The 17,877-nt window shown below is 42.3% G+C and overlaps 1 protein-coding gene across 3 annotated transcripts in view; it reads left to right on the top strand.

The window, feature by feature from the left end:
- The window catches only part of ST7 (suppression of tumorigenicity 7), a 320,806-nt gene that overhangs the window by 275,039 nt on the left and 27,890 nt on the right, over positions 1–17,877 (top strand). For all 3 annotated transcript variants that reach the window (XM_006859311.1, XM_006859310.1, XM_006859312.1), the window contains 2 exons: positions 1,325–1,397; positions 2,751–2,853. In XM_006859311.1, coding sequence (XP_006859373.1) covers positions 1,325–1,397; positions 2,751–2,853 — 176 coding nt within the window. The remainder of the gene's footprint in view (positions 1–1,324; positions 1,398–2,750; positions 2,854–17,877) is intronic.

Here is a 17,877-nt window from a genome sequence, read left to right on the forward strand (position 1 = left end):
CAGGTTGTGGGATTGGTTTTCTTCTATGAGATTGTTTTCTTCTTATACTGCTATTGGGTAATTGTGAGAGTTTCCTTTCCAATCTTCCTGTAATCATTTCTAACGTATAAACAGTTCTTCGAAGAAACTTGCAGGGCATTCTAGGTGTTGTTGTTGTTGTTGTTAAGTGCCGTCGAGTCGGTTCCGACCCATAGCGACCCTGTACAGGGTTTCCGAGGGTGTAAATCCTTACGGGAGTAGAAAGCCTCATCTTTCTCCCGCGGAACGGCTGGTAGTTTCGAACCGCTGACCTTAAGGTTCGCAGCTCGATTCGTAACCACTACGCTACCAGAGCTCCTATTCTAGGTGTTAGGATTCCTTTAACCTAGAGTGACCAAGACAGAGTACAGGACTGTGAATGACATGTTTTTATCTGTTCCAAATTAGCAAAGTATTATTTTCAACATCATAAATGGAGTTATAGGTGTTAAGAAAAATACCAACCCTATTTAGGTGAGAAATGGGACTATGATTTAAAAACAAATTTTCCCCCAAGGGAACTACCCTCTTTGACTATAATTACTCTCAGTTGTGCCCTATGTGTCAATTTTCCTGTAGACTCATGATCTGAACCTGTTATTTGTCCTTGTCCCTTCCACTCATCTAAAGTGTCCTATCAAACTGAAAAAGCATTTACAGAGGATAAATTAGGCTTCAGATGAAAGGGGGCTTATCACAAATTTGAATGAATAAAATTGTATATGTAGTTGGGGTGTAAATACACCATTGACTTTTACAAGTTGAACATACACTATTAAAAACTGAATATGAAAATTCTTTAAAATCGAATGCAAAGGAGTTTTTAAAATCTGGTTTAAACCTGTCCAATGGATAATAAGTTATTTAGCCGTGTGTGTTAATCTAGGTAATATTTTTTTCTTCATATTAGTATTTGTTGAAAAACATTTTGTAAATGACATATAAGTCATGTTTGCCTTTCTTATCAGGGGCGTTCACGTATCATCTAAACTTATTTCGCTATATCTAGTCTCTGCTTTAAGTGAAGTCCACATATGAAAATCCAGATATAAAATAGGTGGTTATGTGATGAAGAGCCAGTCTGATGGGTTTTAAACACGAATTATTCACCAAAATCTGAATTACCCTTAGTTTCACACACCACCTGAGATACTTAAAGAAACATCTGAGGTTCTCTGCATTAACATATTCCTGATTTATGCTTTGCTATTTGATTTATCTGATTTAAAGGTGTGTTCAAAATCATTGCTCTTTGTTTCTGCAAATTTACAAGAGTCCCTACTTTCTTTTTCTCTTTCTCTGACAGATATAAGCTTACCAAAGTCGGCAACAATATGCTACACAGCTGCCTTGCTCAAAGCAAGAGCTGTCTCTGACAAGTAAGTGAATAATAACTTCTGCGGCACTCAATGCCTGACCTGACTTAAGGAGATGTGTTGCCTCTGAGGGCTTTCTCTGGAAGTTTCTCTCAGGTTATAAGATCCCTGCTTATGAGCATGCATTTTCCAAAATCTGCTGATCTTTTCTTTCACTATTAGAAGGAGGAGCTATGTATCCCCAGGTATCATAATGGCATGTGGGTCCCTATAGAGGGATTTATGTCACACAAAATGCCTTCCTTTTATTCATTTTTTGCATATTCCTCTTTCTTCAGCAGTTCACAGTCGGTAGTAGCTGTGACAACACATAATATGGCTTAGGGGATGGTCAGTCCCCATCATTCACCTCATCAGTTCCAAAAGTGTTCCCTACACCAGGGCGCATTTCATTTGAATTGTCATCTCAGGGGGACATTCGTCCACTTTTATTCAGGCAGGTGGCTATGACATAGAGAATTTCCTTCAGCACCCAAGAATGACTGGCAGATGAAAGTGTTCACAAACGCTAGCCCTTCCCGATACAGCCAACAGGAACAGAAAACAGCCTGTGCTATGTCAGACAGGTTTGCTGTTAAGTGTGTGTGCACTTCAAGACCGAAGTAATTTTCTTTCATTCTTTTTTATCCTGTAGATCGCCAGTACCTACTGCAACATCTTTTCTCCCTACACAGCGACTCCAGCTTGGGAGGGCAGGGCCAGGGTTGCCACAGCTTGCCCTGTGGTGTCTGCCTGCCAAGCACAGCTCTGGAGTTAGCCCTGGGTGTGAGGTGAGAAAGAGATTGCATGGTCTGGTTTTTTTTTCATTCACTTGGGCAGGTGTCTCGCCCACAGTTTGGGCATGCACACCCCCCTACCGGAACAGCCTTCCCCACTCCGCCCCCCGCAGGCTTGCCTGCTGCTGAAGCTGCAACGACTTAACCCTCCGTGGCAGCCCTGACATTGGGTTGGGAGCCCCCTTGAAAATTCTCCCCAGTTCTGTTTTTAACAAAGTGCGCTCTTCTGTGACAGTTTTCTCTTTTTCCTACACCATCTGCCCTTGTCAGTCCTCCCCCATCCTGGCCCCGACCTAAGCAGGTACCTCGTAGAGAATTTAGACTAGCTATGTAGCCAGACAGACTTGACAGCTGAATTTCACTCCTGCCGAGATTAGTCGCAACTCGCTTTCTGCTTCTGCTGGGGTTTTTGTTGGCCTCGGTCTGAGGGGTCACTCAGAGGTTCTGTGTAGTGGAGGTCTGGAGAGCTCATGCCATTGACTCGCTGTGGTTTCATGGGCCCTTGATGGGTAGGTGCCTTTCCAGCTTGCTGCCCAAGCAGTGGACCCAACCGGATGGTGTTTGTCTTTCTGCTTTTCAGATTCTCTCCCGAGGCTGCATCTCGGCGGGGGCTGAGCACAGCAGAGATGAATGCGGTAGAGGCCATTCATAGAGCTGTGGAATTCAATCCTCACGTGCCAAAAGTGAGTGTGTGGAATCCCCCAGGAACTCGTTATGATAGCAGAGAAAGCATTCACTGACCACAATGCCATGTTTCGAATACACCCACACATATATATATCTATCTATATCTATATATATAGATATATATATATAGATATAGATAGATATATATAAAATGTGTGAATTGCAACCAGCAAACATTGAGGCACTGCCGAGTCTATGGTCATTAGCCTCATCTGAGAAGCTTTGGGGCTGATTTCAGGGCTTCAATAATAAGGGTGAATTGATGGGCCTGGCTTAAGCAGGTCAGGTCAGGAAGTCTGGAATTGGCAAAATGGAGATCTCAAGGGTGCTGATACATTTGATAGGAATTTCACACCAGTTACAGTCCCACTTAGAATAATCCAAGAAGTAAACTTTGCAGTGAATAAAAGTAATAAAAAATACTGACTAAGGCTATATTCTCTGTCCCTATAAATAAAACATAATTAATCAGTATTGGCAAGAAAATAGTAGGAGAAACCCTGAAAAGTATGAAGTATTTCTTTCCATTTATAAATGCCATTTTCACAAATATAGTAGGAAATATCTGTCTGCTGGTTAAATACACAATTGACAGTATATAAGTACCTAGTATTTCCCATATCTTTTTCTAATAGTGATTTTTAGGGCATCAGATCTCTTTTTTTTATTTCTCTAATTGTCTCTCTTCTTCTGTCTTCCCTTCTTCAGAAGATGCATTTATATTTATGATCTTCTTGTACTTGAGTATTTGCTGGCTGTGGGATAGGCATATAACTGAGGGCCTCTTCCAGTTTCTGGACATTTCTGGACAGAGCACATTTTGACGGTTAAGAAACTATTCCTGCAGTTCACATCAGGGACTACCAAGAATAATTGTTTTGGCAGGATGTCTGCTAAGGACTTAGATTGGTGAAAAATGACAACAGAAGGGTTTTTTTCTTACATTGCTGCAGTAATGTGTGTGCATTGTATAGGTGTGTGCTGTGATGGTGATTTATGGAATTTCCTATTTTAATTTATTTTGTTGATATCCACAGTGACAGAGATAAGTGATCTAATGTAATTCCTGAGGTTTTATGCAAGTCAAGGTCATCATTTTGCCTAACAGGAAATTGAACAGTGCACAGTGCCACGTTTGCATCAGGATGTATTTGTCTGTTCCAGTTGTAGTGGATAATGAACAACACCGCATGTATAGACTTAGGGATCTGAGATGTTGTTAAGTGCTGTCGAGTCGGCTCTGACTCATAGCGGCCCTGTGTAGGGTTTCCAAGGAGCAGCCATTGGGTTTGAACTGCCAACAATGTGGTTTGCAGTCCTGTGCTGAGTCTACAGCGTCACACCAGGAGTCCAGGGATTCTATATACGGTACTATAAAATGTATCTCTTTATATATAGTATTTTTACAGCTAACCTAAAAATCTCAACTTTGGTTGAGATTCGAAACTATACATGAAAATGTTTTCCTGAACTATAGTAAACTTAGCTCGTCGATGAACATTGATTAAACATCATTCTCTGACTACAAAATTATTCTGTCAGCACCAAGCAGGAGCAGGAGAAGTAGGGTTGTACAGTAGGGTCTGGATCCTGAGACAGAAAACTGGGTTCGAGTTCTGGCTCCCTCATTTATTAGTTAGCATTTGACCTAGGACTTAGTTTCTCTGAACTCAGTGTCTTTCCTCATTCTTTCAAATTCTATGATAATAGTTTGAAAAGGTTACTTGAGCCTCTGGAGAGAAGTTAAAAGCCTAAGAAATAGTTTAAGTCTGCCGTGGGAGAATGTGACTCAGTGTAGTAACACTCCACCTATAAACTGCAATTCTATGACTGAACACATTTAAGTATGTGATCCCACTCTACTTTTTAATCATTAAAATGAGAGAGGAAACAGATTCTTCACCAGTTTGCTTAGTTCATCATAGTGCTGTGGTTGTGTGTTCATAGATCATCTGCATCTAGTGACATTTCCATGGAGATAGGGCTTTGTGGGTCACTGGCCTGATACTCAGAATTAACCACAAACCTCTAGTATACATAAGCCATATACATGGTGTTCATTTCTTCTTAGGTACTGCTGAGTCAGTTCTGATCCCTTGTGACAGTGTGTACAACAGAACGAAACACTGCCCAATCCTGTGCCATCCTTACAATTGTTATTACACTTGAGCCCATTGCTGCTGCCACTATGCAAATCCGTCTCATTGGGGTCTCACTCTGTTTTCACTGACCCTTCACTTTATCAAGCATGATGTCCTTCTCCAGGGACTGATCCCTCCTGATAACATGCCCAAAATATGAAAAATGAAGTCTTGCCATCCTGGCTTCCAAGAAGCATTCTGGCCTTACTTCTTCCAACACAGATTTGTTTGTTCCTCTGGCAGTCCATGGTACTTTTAATATTCTTCTCCAACACCATAATTCAAATGCATCAATTATTCTATGATCTTCCTTATTCATTGTCCAACTTTCACATGCATGTGAGGCAACTGAAAACACCATGACGTGGGTCACGTGCACCTTCGTCCTCACAGTGATACCTTTGCTTTTGCACAGTTAGTAAAGAAGTCTTATGCAGCAGATTTACTTAGTAAAATACGTTATTTGATTTCTTGACTGCTACCTCCTTAAGTGTCAATTGTGGATCCATGAAAAATTAAGTCTTGTCTCCATTTATCATGATGTTATGTATTGGTCCGATTTGAGGATTTTTGTTTTCTTTATACTGAGGTTTAATCCATACTGTAGGTTGCAGTCTTAGATCTTCATCAGTATTTCAAATCCTCTACACTTCCAGCTAGGGTACTATACACCTTTTATACATGTTCTGCTGATAGGTAGAACATGCACACATGTAGAAATCATGGCTTTGCAGCTAGGGAATAGCCTCAATTCTAATGAGATATCCGTGAAGGATATAGACTCTTGGACTCTTAGTGTAAGGGAACTTTAAAGGTCTTGGGTCAACTTGCCATCCTAAACTTGGCTTTCTCATCACAGTGATGTGATCGGTCTCTATTGAAGCATAGTGCCATCTGAACTACATCATCCAGCTTGTTTATTTTTCATCACAACACTATGAGATCCCATTGTGCCCACTACACAGATGAGGGCACTGAGGCTTGGAGAAGTCACTCAGCAAGTAAAGGACAGAACCTGAATTACCCCTGCCTTATCTGACTCTTAAACATCACACTCTGCTGCCTCCCAGATCTCACCAGGTGCCTTTCCAGCCTAGGCATGAATGCTTCAAATGATGGAGGACATATCCTTTCCTAAGGAACCCCATTCCTTGTAAATAATTCTTAGTGCTTCCAAGTTACTATCATATTGTAAATCCTTCCATGGCTTCTTTTCCTCTATTACAGAAGTGGTCAGTGGCCCACCAGAGAAACTTTTAGTATCTACATCATGATGCTTTTCCTAAATTTACTCTGCTCCATGGAAAAACACCAAATATAATATATTAAGCCTGCCTTCCATAAATTTCCATCTGGAATCCCATTAAGCAAAGGCATATAGATAATGTTTCAACATCCAGGATAAATATTAGTTATTAACTTCAGGAGGATTCTCTTAGGAACTTTCTTGACCTAGAAACCCAAGAGGGTGAGGGGTGTACGTGTTGCCTTGCACACCAAAGGACTGGGAAATAAACTTAGGAAAGTCACAAATCTGTGTCCTACGGGAGAGCCTCTTGCTAGCTGGTCAGAATGTAAACATCCCAGCAGATTAGTCAAGATGAAACAGACACACAGACTCATCATTACAAATCATATTGTGTCCCTCCCAGCTCTCCTACAAGAGAAGGTCTCAACTCTTTACTTGGGTGGTTCTTCAGGCTCCTTTACAATCTGACCCAACTTGTTTTTCATTTTTTCTAGCTCATTCTAACATCCATCATCCCAGAAACATCCTCCTCCCCTTCCTTCTTTGCTTCCTCAGAGGAAATCCGACTCATCCTTCACACACTCCCCTGCCCCCATCATTAAAAGTCACCATGAGGAAGCCTGTGCCTTCCTGTTCTGCCTCGCTCACCCCTCTGTTCCTCTAACTTTTTCAAACAATTGTGAACAGCCAGAGGGGCCATGGATCCCAGCACCTAGATCCGTGTGGGACACTTGGCAGCCACCTTCCAGTAATTTTGTTATTTCCTGAGCACGTACTGTCGGCCAATGAGAAGAGCTGCGGTCTGGTGATTTTTGAGGACTGGGTACATTGGGTTTAAGAAGATAAAAGGATCGCTAATCCGTGATAGGATGTGTTCTGTATGATGGGATTAAAATAAGATTGCAAATTTAAGGGAGTATTCTAGATTTTTGAGAAAAGTTCACTCATTTGGTATTAGATAGAGCATTACCCTGATCTCAGTTTTATGCCCTCATCTCCGCATTGCTATAGTTTATTGGATTTTTAACTTTGTTGTTTTCTTCTTTCTACACAAATATGCTCCCCTGTTCCCAGGCAATTTAGTAATTTACACTTGTAGGGTGGTGGAGGAGAACTTTTCTATCAATGATTCAGTACTTGACACGGATCTGAGCTGACTAGTTTATACTGACTGATGCCATTGGAACAACTGGTAAACTTTTGTTTTATCAGTTGATAAAATAATTAATTTTTCGAACAAGTTTCCAAAAATTAAGTAATTGGGTTGTTACTAGCAGTCATAGATGCATTTTTACCTCTACAATGGTTTTATAAAAATAAATTCTCTCTTTAAAGAAAAATATTAAAGAGAAAAAAAAGTTTCTATCCCTATCATCTAGTCCTATTGAGGACTATTTCCTTCTAGCCTTTTCTCTATACAGTTTTAATACATATACAAGAGTACATCATCAAGTTTGTGGAAAAACTCCATTATCTTTCTATTCCATTTTCCCAAAAGACTTTGAATCCGCTTTGTACTGACATACTTTAAAAAATTAACATGGGGCACTTACATTTTGTGGTTGGGTGTTAGGCATGTATTTATTGTTTCTGGGGGAAGATCATCAGATTTTCAGAGTTCTATGACCTTGAGAAGGTTACCCTCTGCTTTAATGTTAAAGTCTAATAAGCCTGTTGTTCCTGTGCATTCAAACCCTTTGTCACTATTTTCAGCAACTATTTGTGGATGATTTTCTTCTTCAATCCTCTGTAGTCAGAGAACAAGTTGTGGTCAAAGCTGCTAGTGAATCGCTTTGGACACAAAACCTTTTTGATCTGGTCCTTAGCATTATTTTCTTAGTTTGTTGTTGTTAAATGCCATCGAATCAGTTCCGACTCTTAAGCGACCTTATATAGGTTTCCGAGGAGCAGCTGATAGGCTTGAACCACCGACCTTACGGTTGGCAGTCCAGTGCTGATCCTACAGTGTTTCTTAGTATAGATTTATAGAATGCGAATTCCTGAGTCAAGCGCAGAAGCACTTTAAGGTTTTTAATACTTGTTGTCGTATCTCTTACCAAACAAAGATGACTCCCATCTGCAGATGACATCCCTCACTAACATTTCTTCACTCCTCACTAGCACCAAGCAGTTTATTAAAAGAAAATAGAAGAAAGTAGGAAAACAAAAGCCATTATGATTTTATTAAATACAAACGGAATTTTCTCTTTCAGTTTGCATTTCTCTGACACTCTTACTAAGGTGGAATACTGTCGGCCATGCATGTTTATTCTTTTCTAAATTGTCAGACCCATTATGCAGAATTCCTTTTATAATTGGGGAAATACATTAATTATAACAGAGCTACGGTTGGTGACATAAAGGTCAGCAGAACTGTGAGGTATAGCTGTAAGGGTTCAAAGTGTTCAAAACATTGACGCCTACTACTTCCTGCTCATGGGACCAAGGTAATTAGCTTCCTGCCCATTTCTTTTTTAATTAAATAGGGATAAAAACTAATGGCCTCACAGGGCTTATAAAAAGTCGATGGAATTGCAGTACGTAACTCATCCAGTATACAGTAGGTACTCAAACAGATTGGCCTCTTTCTCGTTGCTTCCCTTTGCCTTCAGCTCCATTTTTGCACTTGCAGCCTTGGTGGACGAGAGGCTGCCTGGAGACATGGTTGAGCAGGTACTTGGTGAGCCCTTCTTGCCTGCAGAAAAACCACCAGAGTTGTTCTGTTGTCACACAAGTGACAACAGTGACACAACCATGCCCTGACCTGAGTGCCCACAGGCTCACTTTGTTGTTGTGGTGAAGTGCCGTTGGATTGGTGCCAATTCTTAGCAATGCTGTATAGGGTTTCCAAGGAGCAGCTGTTGAGTTTGAACTGCTGACCTTGTGATTTGCAGTCCAGTGGTGACCCTGTAGCACCACACCAGGAGTCCACTTAGGCTCCCAGATAAGAGGGAAGATTCAGCATATTCTTCTTGCTGCCGTTGTCTTTAGAGATTCTGAGCTTGTAACTGTTTAATGAGTAATAGTGAGTACTTTGCTTGTAGCTTATAAAAAATTTCCCATCTCTAACCTGTGTCGTGTATGAGGGGACTTCAAAAAAAAAAATTCATGGAAAAAATCTATTATCTTCTAGTTCCATTCTTTCATGAACTTTTTGAAGCTCCCTCATGTTCCAATTCTGAGCTTAATAACACCCCTGCTTTCTACTCCCTCCTGCCCTACCCACTTGCTTGATTGAGCCCAAGGTATTATGTCTGGTCTCTTCCTCTCTTGCCCGCTGTCTCACTGTCCACTGCCTCCTCAGGCCTATATGTTTGTTCTATTCTTGAATGAGTTGCCCCATGAGGCATCTGCCTTTTTGCCATCATAACCCTAAAAGGGAGTACTGGTGAGGTGCTGCCAGAGAATGCACTGATCGGTGGTTCAAACCCACTAGCCGCTCCTCTGAAATGCTGTGCAGGGTTGCTATGAGTCAGAACCAACTTGATGGCACTTAACAACAACAGCCCTAAAAGAGACAGGGTGCCCTGCCTCTTCTAGAGGCTGAACCTACACTAAGCCTGGTTCTCCATGTTGTTGTTGGATGCCATCAAATCAATTTTGACTCATAGCAACCCCATGACAGAATAGAACTGCCCCATAGTGTTTTCTTGACTGTAACTTTTATGGAAACAGTTGAGAGGTCTTGACCCACAGAGCAGCTAGGGGGATCTGAGCTGCCGAGCTTTCGGCTAGCAGCTGACCATTTAACATTTGCCCTTGTTCTTTAGTGTCAATTCATAGTGACCCTGTATAGCAGGGGTGAGAACCTTTTTATGCAAAGGGTCATTTGGATATTTATAACGTCATGGCACTCACTCATCTCTGCCAAAAAATTTGGAAGACAACTATCTGGCCGACTGATTGGAAGAGATCAATATTTGTGCCCATTCCAAAGAGAGGTGACCCAACAGAATGCGGAAATCATCGGACAATCTCTTTGATATCTCAAGCGAGTAAAGTTTTGCTAAAGGTAATACAGAAACGGCTACAATCATACATTGACAGAGAACTTCCAGAGGTTCAAGCTGGATTCAGAAGAGACCATGGAACGAGAGATATCATTGCTGATGTCCGGTGGATCTTGGCTGAAAGCAGAGAATATCAGAAGGATGTTTACCTATGCTTTATTGACTACACAAAGGCTTTCTATTGTGTGGATCATGACAAGCTATGGACAACATTGAGAAGTATGAGTATTCCAGAACACTTAATTGTACGTCTGAGAAATCTGTACCTGGACCAAGAAGCAGTTGTTCGAACAGAGCATGAGAACACTGAATGTTTTAAAATTGGGAAGGTGTGTGACAAGGTTGTGTTCTTTCACCATGCTTATTCAACCTGTATGCTAAGAAAATAATACAAAAAGCTGGGTTCTATGAAGAAAAATGTGGTGTCAGGATTGGAGGAAGACTCATTAACAACCTGCAATATGCAGATGATACAACCTTGCTTGCTGAAAGTGAAAAGGACTTGAAATATTTACTTATGAAGATCAAAGAGCACAGCCTTCTGTATGGATTGCATCTCAATGTAAAGAAAACAAAAATCCTCACCACTGGACCAATAAACAACATTCTTATCAAAGGAGAAAAGATTGAAGTTGTCAAGGACTTCATTCTTCTTGGATCAACTATCAACACTCATGGAAGCAGCAGTCAAGAGATCAGAAGACATATTGCATTGGGCAAATCTGCTGCACAGGAACTTTTTAAAGTATTGAAGAGCAGAGATGTCAGCTTGAGGACTAAGGTGCGCCTGACCCAAGCCATGGTATTTTCAATAACCTCATATGGATACTAAAGCTGGACAGTGAATAAGGAAGATCATAGAAGAATCGATGCCTTTGGTGTTGGAGGAGAATACTGAAAGTGCCATAGACTTCCAAAAGAACCAATAGATCTGTTTTGAAAGAAGTGCAGCCAGAGTGCTCCTTGGAGGCCAAGATGGATAAGCTTCGTCTCTCATACTTTGGACATATTGTCAGGAGGGAACAGTCTCTGGAGAAGGATGTCATGCTGGGTAAGGTGGAGGGTCAGAGAGAAAGAGGAAGACCCCAATTTTAAAATTGGCCAGGTGGAATCATTGATGGGCTCAAGTGTGGCAGTGGTAGTGAGGTTGGCCCAGGATTGGACATTGTTTGGTTCTGCTGTGCATGAGGTTGCTATGAGTCGGTTCCGACTCGATGGCACCTGACAACAACAACAAATATCATTCACAGGCTGTATAAAATTATCAATTTAAGAATTAGCCTGCTAGAAACAGAGGACCCTACGACCACCAAGGGAGAAGAGCACAAGCAGAATGTGGGACCCTTACCAGAGAAGCAACCACACCAGAGATGGAGGCAGAGAAGGGGATGTTGAGAGAGGGAGCAGCTGAGGACTCTGGATTCATGGAAAGAGAGAGACTGAGAGCTGGTGGCCAGTGCACTTTCAGAATGTGCACTTTGGTGGTTTAAATTATTATATATGCCTGAGTGTTTTTTTAAAAAAGAGCTAACATGAATAGAGAGAAATACTGTTAACTGATGGTAAATGGAGGGGATTATAATCATTGTAATAAAACAAAGTATATGATTTGTTGAATGTAAAATTGATGGTCTGCTATATTTGGATGGCTGAAACTGCATTCACCATGACAGGACCACACCAAATGATTTCAAAGGCCTTATATGGCCTTATAAGGAGCTCTGGTAGGGTAGTGGTTATGAATCGGGCTTCAAACCGCAAGGTCAGCAATTCGAAACTACCAGCTGTTCCACAGGAGAAAGATGAGGCTTTCTGCTCCCATGAAGATTTACAGCCTCGGAAACCCTGTACAGGGTCGCTATGAGTCGGAACCGATTCCACGGCACATAACAACAACAACAACATATGGCCTGTGAGCCAAACATTTCCACTCTGATGTAGAGGGTTTCTGAAGAGCGGCTGGTGAGTTTGAACCACTGACCTTGTAATTCAGACTGACCTTTTGGTCCAGTGTTTATCCTACAGTGCCACACCAGAGCTACCATAATGCAGCTCAGATTTCTCTATTTGAATAATCAGATGTGAGAGGCCCCCTTAACAGTTTCCAATGCATACACACATATACACGTATACACATGCATCCACATGCACCTAACACATGCACTCACACAAAATGTTTCCCATTTCTTTTATGTTTTCACACTTCCCCAAGAGTTTTCTTCTTCATTCCATGAAATAACAAGAGGTTATTCATTTTCTTTCCCAGGATGTGTCTTTCTGCCTTCTGATTGGAGTAGGCTGTAAGTGGTGCTTGGCCACTCATCACCAGGACAAGAGGATGCAGTCCTCTCCACACAAGTTGTGTGGTCACGAGTTCCACATGCCCAGAGTCAGGGAGGAGGTCAAGACAGGCTTGAAAGATACTAGATGTTTCTTTCAGAGTCCTGGTATGGCGCTGTAGGATAAGCACTGGACTGCTTACTGGAAAGCTGATGATTCAAACCCACCAGCCACTCATTAGAAACCCTATACCAGGTCACTACGAGACAGAACTGGCTCCCTATACCAGGTCACTACGAGACAGAACTGACTTAATAGCACTTAACAATAGATGTTTCCTTCAGACCAGGAGTGACAGGGTTGGAGTGTCCCAAACTTGCTTGTCATCTTCTCTCTGGCCAGTGGTAAAGTCTCCCATACCTTCAGCAGAGGGATTCTTCTTTTTAAAATCTTTTTATTGTCAACTGAGTGAAGATATGCAGAGAAGATTATCAGTTTTATATTCAGCAAGTCATAGACTTGCCTTCATTTCAATGAGTGCCACCCCACCGTGTATTTACAGTGAACTGTATTTACCTCTAGCCCCTTACCTCTCACACCCCTCCCTGTGTCTTTCCCTACCTTCATCATTCTTCTACCAACCTCCCTCTTGTATATTGCCTGCCCCTCAGCCAAGTTAACTCTTCAGTAGAGGGGTTCTTCCCTTTCCTCCTACAGCTGGGGGTTACATACCCTCCTAAGTGTCCTGTACCCCAGCATGTTTGAACGACTTTGGTTTAACCAGTATTGCTCTATGTGAACAGGATAACAAGTGGCACCCCAACTCTTGCTTTATCTTGGAGGGTGCAGTCTTCCTGCCATCCATCACCCTCTGTATTCTCCAAAGGTGTACAGTTCTGCAGCAGAATCCTCTCTTACCCACCAAACAGTGCATGTGGCTTACACTGATTGAGTACCTACTGTACCAGGCACTGGGACTCTGGTAACAACCTGACCCTAACTGTCTAGGAGTGCCCAGCCAATGCTACAGGGCTGGTATCCAGCTCAGAATTGGGGGGCATATCCTGGGGGCTCTGTCACTCCTTGGAGACAGCACCAGTGCTTTGCTGTTGTAAACACGCTCCAGGTTCTCAGCACTGCAGAGGTGGCTTGTCTGTGTCCACAGTGTGCCAGCCCTGACTCAGTGGTCAGCATTATCAAGGAGGGTTTCCTAAGTTATAGGCCCTCTTTCCCACCAGCCAAAAACTCCACTGACCAGCTTGTACCTAGACCACTCCAGAAAGTTTAGCTTTTGCTTTCCACACACCCCCAAACACTTTACATAAAACCTTAATAAAACAAAAGTTAAACTAGTCTGGTTGCAGGAGAATTCTGATAGCCCAGCAAACATAAAGCATCTCTGCCTAGAGTGCAGGGAAGAACAGATGCCTCTAACAACCCCCCTCCCTGGCAAATCGCTAGCTCTTGAGGCCCACACCCATTGAGCTGGAGGCCCACTCTGAGCTGCCTGGAGCGGGCTGAGTGAGCCTGCATCAGCCACCGAGATTGTCTGGGTGCTGTGGGTGGAGCTTTTCAGAGACAAAATCTAGAAAAATCACTAGCACAATTTTGCCAGAAATTCCAGCACTATGAAATCACATGTTCTTCCTATGGCAACCGAGGGGGCAGCTGAGGGAGCCTTGGGCAGTCTCTGAGGGTGCTGAGTGAAACGACTTACCAACAGGGCAGCCTGAGCTAGACACAGTATTGAGGTGAAGTAGTCAATATTTCCATTTTGATTATAAGTCAAAATGTCATAAGAAAATAGAGAAGAAAGCATCAAAAGTGTTATGTCAAAGATACATTCCCATTAAAAGGTACTTTTACATCTAATATTAATCTTTTTTGTTGTTAGGTACCATCGAGTCAGTACCGACTCATAGCGATGAATAGTCATCTAGAAACTCTAATTTCACGGAGATTTCGAGAGGCTTATAGGGAGACACCCTAGTAATCATATATGCTAATGGAGTTGTCCATGGGACATTGTTCTAGTGATGGAAACTCTATTTCATGCAAACACTAGAGCCATCCTCCCTCGATATCTTGGTAAAGCTGATTGACAGAGTCTAAAATTGCTTCTTAATCCAATTTAGGAAACAAAATGTGTAGTGGGTTTCAGCATTTTAAACAGCTTAAAGCGTGGAAGCAGAAACACAAAATACCCTGGCCTGATTGTCTATGATATTGTATATCAATGGCACATTTCAGAAATATTATTTCAATATAAATTTCTTTAATTGAGTAATATTTGGTTCCAAAGCCTTTTTGGATTAGAGTAAGGAGAATGTATGGTGGAAATGTGACCCAGAAGAAAATAAGCAGAAACTAAGTTTTAGCCACATTTCTCAGGACTCGAAAGTCTCTGAGAAGTCTCCTTCGTTAACAAAAACTGCACAGCTGCCCCTACCAAGGTCACCAGACCCCTTGGCTCCTTCTCATCTCACAGGGAGCTCTGGTAGCGTAGTGGTTACGAATCAGGCTGCGAACCGCAAGGTCGACAGTTCAAAACTACCAGCTGACCCGCAGGAGAAAGATGAGGCTTTCTTCTCCAGTAAAGATTTACAGCCTTGGAAACCCTGTTCAGGGTCGCTATGGGTCGGAACCGACTCAACGGCACTTAACAATAACAACAACAGCATTTGGCACAGCTGGACATGTATCCTGGCTCCAGGCTGTCCTCTCGCTGTATTTCTGAGCACTTCCCTTCTCCTAGGCTACTTCTTCTCCTGCCACTCTTTCACAGAACTTTTCCCGGGATCCTCATTCATTGTCTTTTCCTTTCTTGCTGGCACCTCAGCCTGCAAGATCTCTCTTGCTCCCATGGCTTCAGCCTCTGTCCCTCAGAGCCCAAATCTGTCTCCAGTTGTCTCTCAGGTTCCAGATATGCACACCCATCTCTCCAGGAGTGCTCTGCAGGCCTTTCAAATGGGTTTTGTTACCCTCCCTCTTCTAAACCACTTCCTCCTCTAGTACCTATGTCCCAGCCAATGTCTAACATTATTCTAGTTGCTTAAGCTAAAAATTTTGCAATCATCCTTGATACCTCCTCCCATGCCCAGATTCAATCAGATGCCAAGTCCTGGGAGGTCTGCACTGCCCTCAGCCCTCCCTGCTTTAGTTGGACCTCCTCACCCCTCACCTGTGCCCTGGTTGAAGCTTCTTCAGGCTGTGCTGACCACACTGGCTTCCCTGTCCAGGGGCACACAGACGGCTCAGCTATTCTTTGCTTGCTTTTTTTTGATGTCATTTTGTAGATGTTGAGAGTACACATAGGAAAACATACCCAATTCAACAGTTTCTTCATGGACAACTAATGGCATTGTTGGCATTCTTCGAGGTGTACAAGGTCACGCTCCTTTCTGAGTTGTTCCTATCTTATTAACATAAACTCACTGCCCCCTAAAGGGCCTAGCTAATTTTTTGAGTTGCTGGTGTCAGTTTTGTCACATATCGACTGCTCTTGAAAGAACATAATACTCAAGGCAGACCTTTCTTACTACATAAGCTTAACTATGGCTTAGTTTTAAGAAGACTTCAGGGGCTATTTCTGGTTTAAGATTTTAAGATTGTCTCAGGGCAGTTGTTTCAGGGGTTCATCGTGACTCTGGGAAGTCTAAAGTTCATGAGAATTTGAAGTCATGTTCTGCATTTCCCCCCTTTTGACCCTATAGAATTTTTGATCCAGATGTTCAGTAATGATAGCGGGGCACTAGCCAGTTCTTCTGGTCCCTTGGCAAAGGCAGCATTTCATCATGGAAGCCATTAGCCACAGATTGCATATCCTCCTCCTGTTCCTGACTCCTCTTCTTCCTGTTGTTCCAGGTGGATTGAGGCCAACTGTTGTACCTACTTGCAAGCTTTTAAAACCCCGGCCTTTTGTATTGCCCATTCCTTTCAAAAACACAGGCTGCACCAAATCACTTCCCAAGTACCTACTGTAGTAGTTTTCAGACTGTCTTCTGAGGAGCCAGAAGGATTCCTCAGCCCTCTCTTCGGTCCCTCCTCCAGGTTCACCCACAGCTTTATTTTTCATCAAGTTCACATCATACATTTTAAATTTCTTTTTTTTCCTTTGAACAGCCAGGTTTGTAAACCACTGAGTCCCTCTAGGTAAAGGTCCCACTTTGGTGCTTGTCACAGAAGGCTTCTCAGAGTCTACTGTTCCATCTTCGTTCCCTTGAGAAATAGCATAAAACTCAAGTTCAAATGCAGGTTCTCCCAGACTGCTTGTGCAACCCTGAGCAAACCACTTCCCCACGCCCCCATTATCCCTTCTAGACTAGAACTTATACTCTCTCCCACACAGAGTTGTCAGAGGAGTATCTGACAGAGGAGTATCTGAGAGAATGTTTGGCACATGTTAGTCCTTAATCAACATCAGCAATTGCTTTCATCTTAACACCGGAGGCCACTAACTTGCAAACCCATTACCGCTTGCTCCCCAGGCTTGAGCCAGGCTTGGAATCCCCACCTCTCCTGTTTGCAAGGCCAACTCTCACTTAATTAATAAACTAGATCTCAGATGTCACTTCTTCTATGAAACTTTTCTCAGACACAGTGCTCCCTATTTGTTTCCTTAGTACTTGGTTTTTGCTGTGGTTGTTGTGTGCCATTGAGTCAGTTCCAACTCTGAGACCCTGTATAGGCACTACATGTGGACTCCTTAGTACTTGGTGTGTAGCTCATATTAAGATCATAGATGACCAAAGCATGATTCATGCCCTTGGGGTACACTGTGGGCATTCCCTGTCTTTGTCTTTGGGGTACAGTACAGAGTGGGGTCTCTTGGATTCATTCCCTGGGTGCCCTGCGGGTGCTCTCAGATCTGTGCGCTCCTGGATTCACACCTCAGTTCTCTTCAGCTGACCTGTTACTATAATAAAATTGCTCAAGTATTTTACCTACAAACAGACTTACCTATAGTTTGCACCAAACTATCATTATTGTTAAGTGCCATCAAGTCTATTTCATTTTTTTATAATAAAAAAAGAAAGCTAGTTTAAATTGTAGATATAGACTGTGCTTTTTACATATGCGTGTGTATCTCTGGGACACTCATGCAAAAACATAGCCTACACCTACAGTTAAAACTAGCTTTCTTTTTTAATTAGAAAAAATAACTACTGATTTGTAAATACTTATGTGCCAAGTACTGTGTGGATACTTTAAATATCTTATTTAATCCTCTGAAAATTAAGCTGGCTATATATATATGTTGTTGTTGTTAAGTGCCTTCGAGTCGGAGCCGACCCATAGCGACCCTGTACAGGGTTTCCGAGGGTGTAAATCCTTACGGGA

This window comes from Chrysochloris asiatica, unplaced genomic scaffold, assembly GCF_000296735.1.
Source record: "Chrysochloris asiatica unplaced genomic scaffold, ChrAsi1.0 scaffold00032, whole genome shotgun sequence".
NCBI lineage: Eukaryota > Metazoa > Chordata > Mammalia > Afrosoricida > Chrysochloridae > Chrysochloris > Chrysochloris asiatica.